At 42.2% G+C, this 12,003-nt stretch overlaps 2 protein-coding genes across 2 annotated transcripts in view; both read left to right on the forward strand.

Annotated features, from left to right (window-relative positions):
• Window positions 1–2,080, forward strand: part of LOC118323341 (26S proteasome non-ATPase regulatory subunit 11A) — a gene marked incomplete in the record, with an annotated part of 11,869 nt that extends 9,789 nt beyond the window's left edge. Inside the window, 1 exon segment of the mRNA XM_035655290.1 lies at window positions 802–2,080.
• Window positions 2,081–3,189: 1,109 nt separating this feature from the next.
• Window positions 3,190–11,972, forward strand: LOC118323343 (homeobox protein Dlx3b-like). The gene is made up of 3 exons (XM_035655291.1): window positions 3,190–3,913; window positions 7,252–7,436; window positions 9,454–11,972. Exons 1-3 carry the CDS (start codon window positions 3,559–3,561, stop codon window positions 9,883–9,885), a joined length of 972 nt encoding a protein of 323 aa, XP_035511184.1. The 5' UTR covers window positions 3,190–3,558; the 3' UTR covers window positions 9,886–11,972.
• The last annotated feature ends 31 nt before the right edge of the window (window positions 11,973–12,003 follow it).

Here is a 12,003-nt window from a genome sequence, read left to right on the forward strand (position 1 = left end):
TTTAGAACCTTTGTGCAAATTTTCAGTTAAGCATAAGAGAGGCGTTGTGCGGTAGGTGGAGACGATCAGTATTTTATATTTATGGACCAGCACCCTAGGATTTAGCTGGCTTGGCCAACAGAAGTCTCTGGTGTGCATACTCTATTACTCCATCGGCGCTGGGGCTGATGGGGGATTCACCAAGCTCTGGCTGACCGACTCTGTGACTTAAAGCCCGAATCTCTGTAGTCAGTGACTCATACCAACTCAAGTTAGAAAAAGAGTCCAAGCTCCCATCTTTACCATCGCCCTCCATTGAATGAACATTATTGGTGAAACTGGAACATGGAATTCAATTAAAAGTTAGCAAGGTAACGTTAGTGACATCAGAGCAGAATTATTTGTTCATTATCCCACAAATATCATTTTCATTCAACTTAATGTCCTCTCATTTCTGACTCTTGGTCCTCTGTTTGATAATAATAGACCGCCTCCATAAACACTCCAGCTCAGTGTGTATACATCCAATCACCTCTGTGGAGCCGCTTAACTTAGCTCAGCTTTGCTTAGCGAAACAGACTGAAAATGAGGGGAAACAGCTGGCCTGGCTGCAGCTCTGCAGAGAGTTGGATCAGTCATCAGTGAGTGTATTTCTCAAAATGTCTAACTATCCCATTAAAACCCGGCTTTGGGTTTCTCATACCAGATATAAATATAACACCAGCTTTATCCTGTGTGCTCAAGTTAACCAGAAGCTTGTTTGCCAAAATATATGTAAAATCTCAGTGTTCATTCTCCTCCCCCCTTTGTCTCCCCCCGCAGAGAGAGCGAAACCATCGGTCCTCCTGTCTGGAGTGACGCGGGCCAGTCAGACCTCCGTTGATCACTTCAACCCGGGAGGGACGAGGGGAGGAGGACGAGGAGATCACAAACCCTCTTAACAACCCAGCAAGCAAACAAACCAGCTGACCATCCGAAGACGACCCAACAGATTAACAAACTGACTGACAGGGTGGACACGCCGCTCCTCCTGGTCCTCCCTCAGCCCTCTGCTCTCCCTCCCCCCACTGTCTCTTCCTTCCAATCTGACTGGGGTTGATCTGACACAACGTGCTCCTCCCTATGGACAAATCCAGGCACTGTGCCCCTCTTCTCTTCTCCAACCACTAAGTTTCTACTGTATGTAAAATCGGACAAGCCTCCCTCCCCCCACACACTTTTTTCCCTCTGTTTCTCTCTGCACTGGCCATCAGGGAATCTTGTAATATAACAATAAAAAATACATATACAGTACTTATAAATACATGTATTATATAAAAAAAAAACATGCTTGGTCTGTTCTCAGAGTGTAACCGGGGGTAAACGTGGGTAGGTCGGTCCTCTCTCCCACTGGATTCTACCCGTTCTGTAACTGTTCAATTCGCCAACCAGCCCCCAAACTGAATGTTGGAGAATTTTAGATTTTTGAAAGAATTTTTGAAAAGTTGCCCCGCAGTTAACTAGTTCGCCTGAAGAATGGTTTTGAAAACAGAGGCTGTCAGAACAACCACCCTCCCTTCCCCCCCTCACACCCTTACCACGACCTTTGCACCCTCACCCGTTTCACCCCGAGGGGGTCTCACTCACTCACAAGGCATTCTGGGATTCGTGGACCATACAGGGAATTTGCTCTTCTGTCCACTCGGGACCATGCCACAAGGAGAGGAGGACATTCATCAACACAGGGGGGTCTCCTTCAGCCCCCTTCCTCCGCCCCTGCACTTGTACTTCCTGTTTGTATATAACATTGCCAAGCGCCTCTGTTCCTCCAAGGCCCGATGTATTCACACTGTCCCCTTTTTTTTATAATGCGTAAGAACTGAATAAACCTCGCCACCGAGAGCTCGGTCAGTCACACAAAGTGCTTTTGATGCTCGACAGGTGACTGGAGAGGGAACTCTGCGTTCTGAGATGTGACGGTTGGTCGTGCAGGAAAGGGCGGGTTTCGCTGAAGAAAATCAAGCTGTACATTTCTGGGAACTTAATTTTGCAAGGACTCGAGGGTTTACCATATATGACATAGAGAAAGACAAATGCTAATAAAAAAAAAAGATTAAACCTGTAAATTGTGTGATTTTTAGAATGGTGGAAGTGAAAATGTGTTTGCCGGTGCTTCCTTCATTAGATCCATTAGCTTCTCTGTGCTCTTCGACCTTTTACCTGGAAGCAGTGCGCTTCAAACTTCTCTCATTGCCCTTCTATTCCGTTGTATTAGCCCAACCAGGAGGTTTGTTGAAAGATCATACAGTAGCACAACTCATTCCAAAAAAATTAGGTAGCAAGCAATAGCTAAGTTTGAAAGTTTACATGGTTGAAATGTGTTTGTAAAAGTAGTGAGCAGTGGGCTGGTGTTGATGAAGGTGTACTTCAGACAAAAAAAGGTTGAACCACTGCTTTGATAATTACAGAAGACGATTAGAGCTGCGTGTGAAACTCAGAACTCAAATACATCTTGCACAGTCTTCCATAGAATATGCATAACATACATTGTTTTTAACTCTGAATCAGTGTTTGTCTTACTTTTCTCTCGATTATATTTGCTGAATTAGTTTCGGATGAGTGAGTGATGCATGCTGGTTAAAGGGGTTTCCTGTAATCTCATTTTGCTGCCAACATTGCCTGAAAATCAACTTTAATTTCAAAGTCTCAGTAGTGACATCTGGTGGTGAGATTATGTCACCTGAATTAGAACTAACTTTTCAGTGACATGAAATCTCACTTGTGTGTAAAGTTTATATCTTTCCAATTTGAAATTGAAAACACATTTTATAAAACACTTGGTGCAGTCAGAGTTTTTAGCAGCTCGTTTTATATGGATTAATTTGTTGTTACAGTGAGCCACTCCAAGGTAGTGTCACCATCATGTGCCCGTACTCTCCTGGGCTTTATAGCACTTTTATGGTGGCTGTTTCTCCTCCCCGAGGCAAGGGAGAAGCCCGGGGCTCAAGTCAACACATGTAAAGCAGGAAAAGCCTTTTTTTAAATAAGCCTTGATGAACTGTAAATAACTCCTGAGCAGCGCTTGGCTCTGGATCTGCATCTGAATGGGAGGTAAACACTCCTTATCACAACACCATTATGCGCGGCCTGCTCGCTAAATCTCTATCTGCTCTGCTGAATCGTGCCTGTTGTTAAGTCTCCGAGAGGATATGTCGAGGTGAATGTTAGTTAGAGGACTTTTACGGGCTTGCCAACTGTTTATGCGCTCTGGTTGCATACAGGCCCGAGGAGAGGCTTACTGGAGGTTTTTGTGGGGAGAAGAAGGGAGCCAGACAGGCGACAGTCAGCGCTGTCTTGGCCTCGAGGCAGAGGCAGGGAGCGAGCAGACGAGCCAATGAGAAGGAGACATCCACTCCCCTCTGTCCTGCCCGGCCCGGCTCAGCTCGGCGCGCCCTGTAATTACGAGCTCTAGTTGGGTTGGGCGCCGCCACGGTGGACAGCCCGGCTGCGTCAAGAGAGTTTGGGAACAGCCAGCTCCAGACTGCGAGCACCTCTCTACACTCCTGCTGCGCAGTTTGGAGCGAAAGGAAAGCGCTGAGAATGAACGGCCAATCCTCGCCTATCTTCGAGGAGAAGAAACCTTCCCTCCCCGTGGCCGGGAGCTCCATCTCGGCCGCCAAGGATTCCCCGACCCTGCCGGAGTCCTCATCCACAGACATGGGCTTCTACAGCGGGCAGAGCGCGCTCCACGGCTCGCAGGATTTCTACCAGGCGCAGCAGCCGTACTCGGCCCAGCACATGAACCCGTACGCGTACCACCACTATAACCTGAACGGGATGGGCCCAGGCGGTGCTTACCCCGTGGGCAAGGCAGAGTACCCGTACCCCCATGCGGCGTACAGAGGGGAGCACGGTGCGTTCAGCAGGGAGGTTCAGTCAGCGCTGCAGGACGGTGGTAAGTTCCAACTAATGCGCAAAAACCTTCACACTGGAGTTGACTGATCACTGATTCTGCATCAGTTTAATGAAGAAATAATAATAATAATATTACTATACTGCTCACACAGCTCTGTAAAACATCCTCATCACCTTTGTCGAAGAAAAGCCACTCTGACCACCAGAGGCTGGTGTATGGCAAGTGCTCATGTCTAGCCATATAAACCCAGTAATTGCGCACGAGTTTTACGCACAGGGAAAAATAAGTTGTTTTTATTTATCCATTTTCCACTGCGCCCTAAACTCTCTTTATTTTGCACTTTATACATATTTTGAAGCATTTGGCTGATGCTCTCTTAATCTTGGGCTTCTAAATCTCCATCATTAGAGGATGATTAGGGAGTCAGAATTACAGTGCACTCACAGTAGGGGAGACTTGGGACTTGACTGAGACACTCTTATAAAAAATGTATTTGTGTCTCAGATATTTTATAAAAATGAGTAGTTTTTCAGCTTTAAAACCAATATTTGATATAATTGAATAATTCAACCATGTGTGCAGCTGCAGAAGTAGCATTTACTGCCATTTATTCATATTTTCAAAGGGTTTTTGCTCAGGAATACCAGTATTCAAGGTTAATGACTTATTGCTTTTCAAACTAAGATGATTCTGTGCTCCACGGAGAGCAAATATTGGGTGTTAGATGTGGTTCTCACAGCATGTTCCTCTTGCTAAACTTGATTTTATTTGGCTGAAGGAAGAACTCACAAATAAACACACTGTTTCGTTTATTGTCAGCAGAGAAGCTTCTGGTTCTACGTGCCAGGGTGACTAAGATTGCTGTTGAATCTTTATGAATTCGAATGGGATTTTGTGTAAGCACCCATCAGCTCTCACCAGAAGGACTGACTCTAAGTAGAGGGAGGTAGAGGAGAGGGGGAGGTGTCTGTGGGTGAAGAGGAAACAAGAGATCATTGCAGGTTCAGCCTGGAGAGTGGCACGTTTGGAGGAAAAGGTCTTTGAAAACGTTTTGTTTCATTGTTATTAATAAATTGAAAGCTTATCTTATCCTTGGTTTTAATTTGGAAGAAAATGAAAGTAAAAGCCTTTGGATGGCAGCCATAGCCTAGTTCTAGCCTGTGGCTTTCCAACTTCACCTGTTAGGAATGAAGAACTAATTTATTGACATGCGAGTGGTTTATTTTTAGAAAACAGATCACCTAAACAGTCTCTGCCACCGTAAACAGGGTGAAAATATTCCAAGCTTCCTTCAGGAAACATCAGCTATCAGAGTGAGGCTGTAAGGTCACTGTGATTCAGATCCTGCAGTGATATTACAAGAACATAAAAGACAACATTTGGAACAACAAACACCATTTTGGCTCTAACTTAAGTTCCCCTACAGCCACACTGTGTTCAGAACTTTTTCTTTTGGCTCTTTCTTTGGATCTTGGATGGCGCCTGTGTGCAAACTACAGGGGAAAAACAAACCCGACAGACTGGTGTACTGTTTTTGACATTCCAATTGGGAGTTGACTCCTGGAAATGGCCCCAAGGGACTTTGGCCCACAGCCATGCACATCAGGTGTCACGACATGTCAGTCAGCCTTGGCCTTTGATTCATCCAGCGAGGACGACTCCTTATCATGCAAGGCTCGCAGCCACGCCCACACTAATAAATAAACACACAAACAGGTGGCAAAATAAATTCATAGATCAATATAAATGACTAAATGATCATAAAAAAGAAACTAATAATACATTTCTTAATCTATGTAATAATCAATAAATGTTTCAAACAAGATAACTGGTTAAATAATGTGAAAAAATGATGAAAAGATGAAAAAATACTCAAATTAGCTACAGGGACAACAACTACATTTAACTGACTTTATTTATGAGATTAATTGTTATTAGTAATTATACTGTCTGAAAATGTTATTTTCCAACATCCAAATGCAGTCGGATTCCTTTATGTCTGTTGGTCCAAAAGCATTCCAATTGAAATATATTGAGACCAAAAAAACACAGGAATCAGCCTTTAAAACAACTACTATGTGTATTTTTTAATTGTAGAGAGGAAACTCCTGCAGGTTGCTAACATTAAAAAAATACTGAGTACATTGCAGTACACCAGTGTCCTCAATGGGAGTGTAAACTAATGCAGTAAAAACAAAATATTGAAATATTCTATAAATTGTGTATTCACCAGTCTTTTTCGAAATAAATAAATATATGTTAAATAGTAATAAATACTTGCAAACAATTTTGAAATGTTGAATTATGATTTTTTTTTAATAGCTTCAGTAGGTTATTTAAAAAAAGCAGTTTGTCATATTTGCTGAAACTTTCCCTATATCCTGATGGTAGAACATGAGATAATCTGTGAAACAATCAGGTTCCTCTGGCTCCTCCTAATACCTAATGGTATTTGCAAGAATCCACCGGGCCTGAATAAAAACAACCAATCAGAGCTGAGAGAGAGTTGATGGTTGAGTCTCATTCCCAGGGGAATCCAATATAGACATTTTAGGACCCTGGGAATGAAACTTAACCATCAACTATCTTCAACCCCCCCAACCCAAAGTGTCTTTATATCTTTCTCAGCTCTGATTGTTTTGGTTCGTTTTTTTATTTTATTTAGGTATTAGGTATTGCAGCTTTAAATATTAAGTTAAATCTGTTCAGCAAATAACATAAATACAAACATTTAAAGATATTACACACAATTTGTTATTAGGTGTAAATGCATAAATATATGAAATATTATAATACTGATTAACATTTCATATACAAACTGCATATAAACCATATATTAACCAAAGCGGCATATTCAATACAACCCTGGAAAACAGGAAGTTTTGTTTCCCATCTTAAGGTAATAATATGTATGTTGATCAAATGTGAACAAATGTGTTTAAGTAGGTTGGTTGTATTTTTAAAAGAAGAAGAAAAGAACAGGGATACAGAAAAAACAACCCCAATGGGGAGCGATGTATACAAGCGGGCCTCCAGGCTACATGAAAAGCACCTATAAATCTCTGTCTCCCTCCCCGGCTGTGGGAGACACTCAGACCAAAATTATAAGTTCAGAGTGCTGGCGGAATTTCTTTGAAATTTCGGGGTTGTAGCTACCGCGGCTATTTTTGTGCTACAACTTCTCTGCACAGACTGCCCTGTAGAGACCTGCTACACATTCATCTCATTGTCAGAAAAAAAAGACTTCTTGTACAGGTTGTATATTTTAAGTCCAGACAAGAAGAAGGTGACAGTACCATGGTGTTTTGACTGTAAGGTACCACAAGCACTCAGAAGGTCCCCACATGAATATCACATGGCTTTGTTCCCTCCCGCAGTGAAAGAGGAACCAGACGTGGAGGTTCGGATGGTCAATGGGAAGCCCAAGAAGGTGCGCAAGCCCCGGACCATCTACTCCAGCTACCAGCTGGCGGTCCTGCAGAGGAGATTCCAGTCGGCACAGTACCTGGCCCTGCCGGAACGGGCCGAGCTGGCCGCACAGCTGGGCCTCACACAGACACAGGTGAGACTGGAAAGGAACAGTGCAGTTTGGTGTGGTGACAGAGATATGATACAGTGCAGTAAAAATGAGATGAGGCTGCATTTTCTGAAGAAAATTAGCTCTTGGAGTTTGAATGCAAGTTAAATTGAATGACTTAAAGCAGCTGAAACTGAAGCACTGAAAGGGTTTGAAATATATTTTAAAGTGAAAGAGCCAAAACCAATTGGAGTCAGCTAAAGCATATTCACTGAAAGAATTTGATGTTTTAATTTTAAGTTTAACTCCATAGATCATTGAGCTGTCAGACAGTAAGTATGCAGTGGATAAATAGCTGAAGTTACATTTAAAGATATAGGTTTGAGTTGAAGTTAAAAATATCATTCACAAGATCAATATTAATACATTAATCTATTTTTTAGACTATAATTCTGCTAACAATAGCACACAATACCGTTACTAGACTACTAAGATAACATGTAACCAAACAAATTAACAGTAAGAATACAATAGAATGTAAATAGAGAATGGTAGCCAGTGATCGTAGATGTGTGTGTGTGTGTGTGTGTTGTTGCTGTCGTGTTAGTCTGGTTTATGCAGTCATACTCCTCCTGCCCTAATGACTTACTACAGCATTAATTATCTGCACCCAAGCGATAAAAGACTAAACTTGTGGCGTGGGTTGTTTCATCACGGCTGCTGTAAATCATTGTTCAATATTATGCTTGGGTTACATGCACAAGCTTTAAGAAAACAAAGGCATGAGGCACAATCCACCACAGCTCCAAGCATGTGATTGTCGTGACATTTGGTTTGATGCCCTCATGGATTTAAAGCTGTATGACAGCATTACATTAGCTCTCATAGTATTATAATATTACATTATTACAGGAGCTGTAAATAATCTCTGATATCATCTCTACTGGCCAGTAACAGTTCTTAGATAGTGGCTATATGGAAGTTAAATAATAATTACTACTTGCCTGTTGTAAATATTTATTGTGTCACATTTTTGCCTTTTTAAAATGTATTTATATTTTACAACAACTGTTTAGTCGATGCATTTGAGGAATACATTAGATTTAAGAACTGAACTGAAAACAAGTTGGCTGACAAAATGGATAAATATTGTACATGCTAGCAGATATCAATAGAGCAAGCCATTACTTAGTGGCAGAAGATCAAGCTAAAAAGGCAACATCGACCTTATAATGTTGTTATGGCCAGTGAACTGTCACTTCACCCTCCCCTCCCAAGTGCGAACGAGAAACTACTGAAAAAAACACAAAAAACACTCTACTCCGCTTCCCTGTTCAAAGCCTCTTGGGGCCTCCGATTTCATCCCGCTCTGCTAAAATCACTCACCACTTGGTCCAAAACAAAAGAAGGAAAAATGCTGCATTATATTTTTATTTTAGCTTAAACCCTGACATAAACAGCCAGATTGTACGTGTTATAACAATGAATTGGCAGCGGGGAAATGACCGATCCTGGTGGGACATACAGTGGTACCAAAGGTAGGCACACAAACACCAGAGCGAAACCAGAGCTGGAGTTGAGGTGACCCTCCAACTTTTAAACATGCTTGGAGGGAAATATCTGATTCCTTAGGTGCTAAATGCTAATGCAGTCACTGACTTTGCCTTTCTGTTGTTTTGTGCTGGGCAGGTAGCGTACAGTGGAGTTTAGAAGCTAGTAGAGGCTAAAAAGAAGCTAAAGTTGTTAAAGTTGCCAGGACTCCCTTGAAAAAGAGATTTTAATCTCAATGGGACCTTTCCTGGTTAAATAAAGGTTAAGAAAAAAAAACGTAAATAAAGATACGGCGGCTTTAATGCCTGATAACTGTCCTATGGAGCAAATTACTATGAATTTTAGTGTCTTTCAGCGTATAGTTTTGGTTTTATGGCCCACAATGTTACTGTTTTGGTTCACTTTTACCTCATCAACCTAAGTAGTTAAGAGTAATTGGAAATTCAGAAGTACATTTTTCAGTTCTTTCACTTCTTTAAGTTGCCTCAACATGTGATGCTCCTCCTTCCAGGTCAAAATTTGGTTCCAGAACCGTCGCTCCAAGTTCAAAAAGCTCTACAAGAATGGAGAGTTTCCTCTCGGGGATATTCCTCTTGAACACAGTCCAGACGCCAGCGATTCCATGGCCTGCAACTCTCCTCCCTCCCCAGCTGTGTGGGAAAACACCAACAGCAACGGTAACAACAACAACAACAGCAGCAGCAGCAGCAACAACACAAACAGCAGCAGCATCAAGAGCAATGCAATGATAGATCCTACCAGCAGGGGGCAGGGTCCCTATCAGCCTCCAGTTGATTCTTCGCCCGCCTTCATGGGAGATTACACCCACCAGAACTGGTACCAGCAGCAGGGTGCACATTTAGGTCTGCCGCAGTCTGGCCTGACGCACCACACTCCATCAACAGCAGCGCCATCCACACAGAGCATGGGAGCCGTCTACTGACGCTGAAACACTAACTGCACAACGGCTTAAGAGTGGAGCCCCGGGCTAAAACAGGGGGAGTACTTTTTGGATGATTTGGAGCGCTGTCGTGAACAGAAATACCTGACAGTGACCATCAGACACGAGTCATGACTGTAAAACCCAACACACATGTTGTAAAACCGGCTTTCTACAGTAAATGTGGACCAAAATCAAGCGGTGGCCTTCCGTACCCTGTTGTCCTCAGCTCTGAAGTTTATGAACTCATAACGGAAATTAGGCTGATTGATGTGGGTGCTGAGACTGATTTTATTTGAAATCACTGATAACTGATCATATTTTTTATATTTGATAATTTAAATATGACCATATTTATACCAAAAACGTATGTTGTATATTGATTCAGTCTTTCCCTGATCTCCCAGAAAGGGCCTCTGACGCAGTATTTTCACTCTAAAACTGAATACTACTGAAATCCTTCCAGGCTTTGCAGTAAATTAAAGCCCGCCACAGCAGCACAGAGAACTTTAAGATATGTAAGGCTTTACATTTTTACAGAAAACAGGACTGTTTGATGTAACTATGGACAGACGCCATGTTAAAGGTGAACAACACTGAAAGGCTGATAACCTTTTAAAATAAAACATCGATATCAACCATGGAGAGACACTGAAATGACCCCTGAGAGGGTGTTTTTTTTCTTTAATAGGACCATTTATAAACTGAATTTAAATTCATTTTCCATTAGTAACATCGCAGACATTGTCCTCATGGATTCAGTAGATGATGAAGTTGCTCCAGCGCAGTGGACCTGACATTCACAAAGTGCTGTTTGCGTACATATATGTTTTGTCTTTATTTCCTATGAAACCCAGCTGGAGCAGATTAAAGTAGAACTGTGTGTGAACTGTGGCTGTTTTTGCAGGTGAAAAAGTTTTTGCTCTTGGCGTCGAGGTAAGGCCGGGGCCTTTTGTGGCTCCAAAGGGAGCTGTGTCAAGTCTGATAAATTGCCTCAAGTGATGTCACATGAGTCAGCGTTGGTTGGGTCCGTAGACTGCAAGTTTGATAGGGGAATAACACACCTGAATCTCCGACCGAACTGTCAGCAGCATTGTGGGTAATGTGCCAGTTTAAAAAAAGAGCCCAAATCTGACAGTGTTACAGGAGTCCATTGCTAAATGATGGAGTCTTTTAAGGGCCTTTAAAAGTTTCACATGTTGAAGCAGCTCAAAGGTGTTCATATTGTGTTAATGTCTTAATGCTGATCAGTGTGAACAGGAAAAGGCCTCATGAAGTCACATTTTTCAAGTTTGACCACATGGGCGTCTGCTACAGATTTCCCACTCCCAAGACACAAATCTCACCAGTGATCTGCTTCTGAAGACTCGTGAGTCATTTGTCAGCTTTTGTTGCTATGACAGTATGTCAAAATATCATAATAATGTCGGCATCCACAGCAGTTTGGCTGAGCCAGTTTTGGCACAACGCAGTGATTAAAAGAGAGCAAGACAGCGAACTTGTAGGTTTTTCTGCAGATGATTTTGGCAAAAAACGTAAGGGTGTGTTCAACCAGAAAGAGGTACAGGTACAGAAAATGTCGGTTATGAGCAGCTGCATTAAGCCTCTGTAGAGGAAGCTAAAACGTCTCATGGATTAATCAGATCACGCGTCCGCATGGGGCTCCTTTCTGAAGAACGTTTCTGTGATTTTGCTGCCTGTGCCTCTCTTAATTGATTATAGAATATGACAATCAACCAGTAATTTATATTTGTATTATATGTATTTTTTATGCTGTTAAATTGCTCCTCCAGAGATTTAGTGTCTCATTTTGAAAAGTTGAGACTTGCTAAAATAAAATAAAAGAAGGGACATAATCGAAGCAGCGGAGGTCAATATGTCCCGACTTTTAGGTAGTAAAAGTCCTAGTATTAGTCCAAAGTCCCGAAAACGGTGCATCCTGCAACTCCCACAATGCAACTTGCCACTGTCTTTCATTAGACCCCTCTTTGCTTGACAAATCTTTCGAACAGCGTGTTGACTTTTTGGCTTTCTCTTACAAATTTAAACTCTCAAACCTGAGACCCAGATGACATCGTCAGGGTAGGTTCCTTTAGTTTTTAGTTTAGACTTGACAAAGCT

The sequence above is a fragment of the Morone saxatilis genome, unplaced genomic scaffold, assembly GCF_004916995.1.
Source record: "Morone saxatilis isolate NCDOM2014 unplaced genomic scaffold, NCSU_SB_2.0 Contig14, whole genome shotgun sequence".
NCBI lineage: Eukaryota > Metazoa > Chordata > Actinopteri > Moronidae > Morone > Morone saxatilis.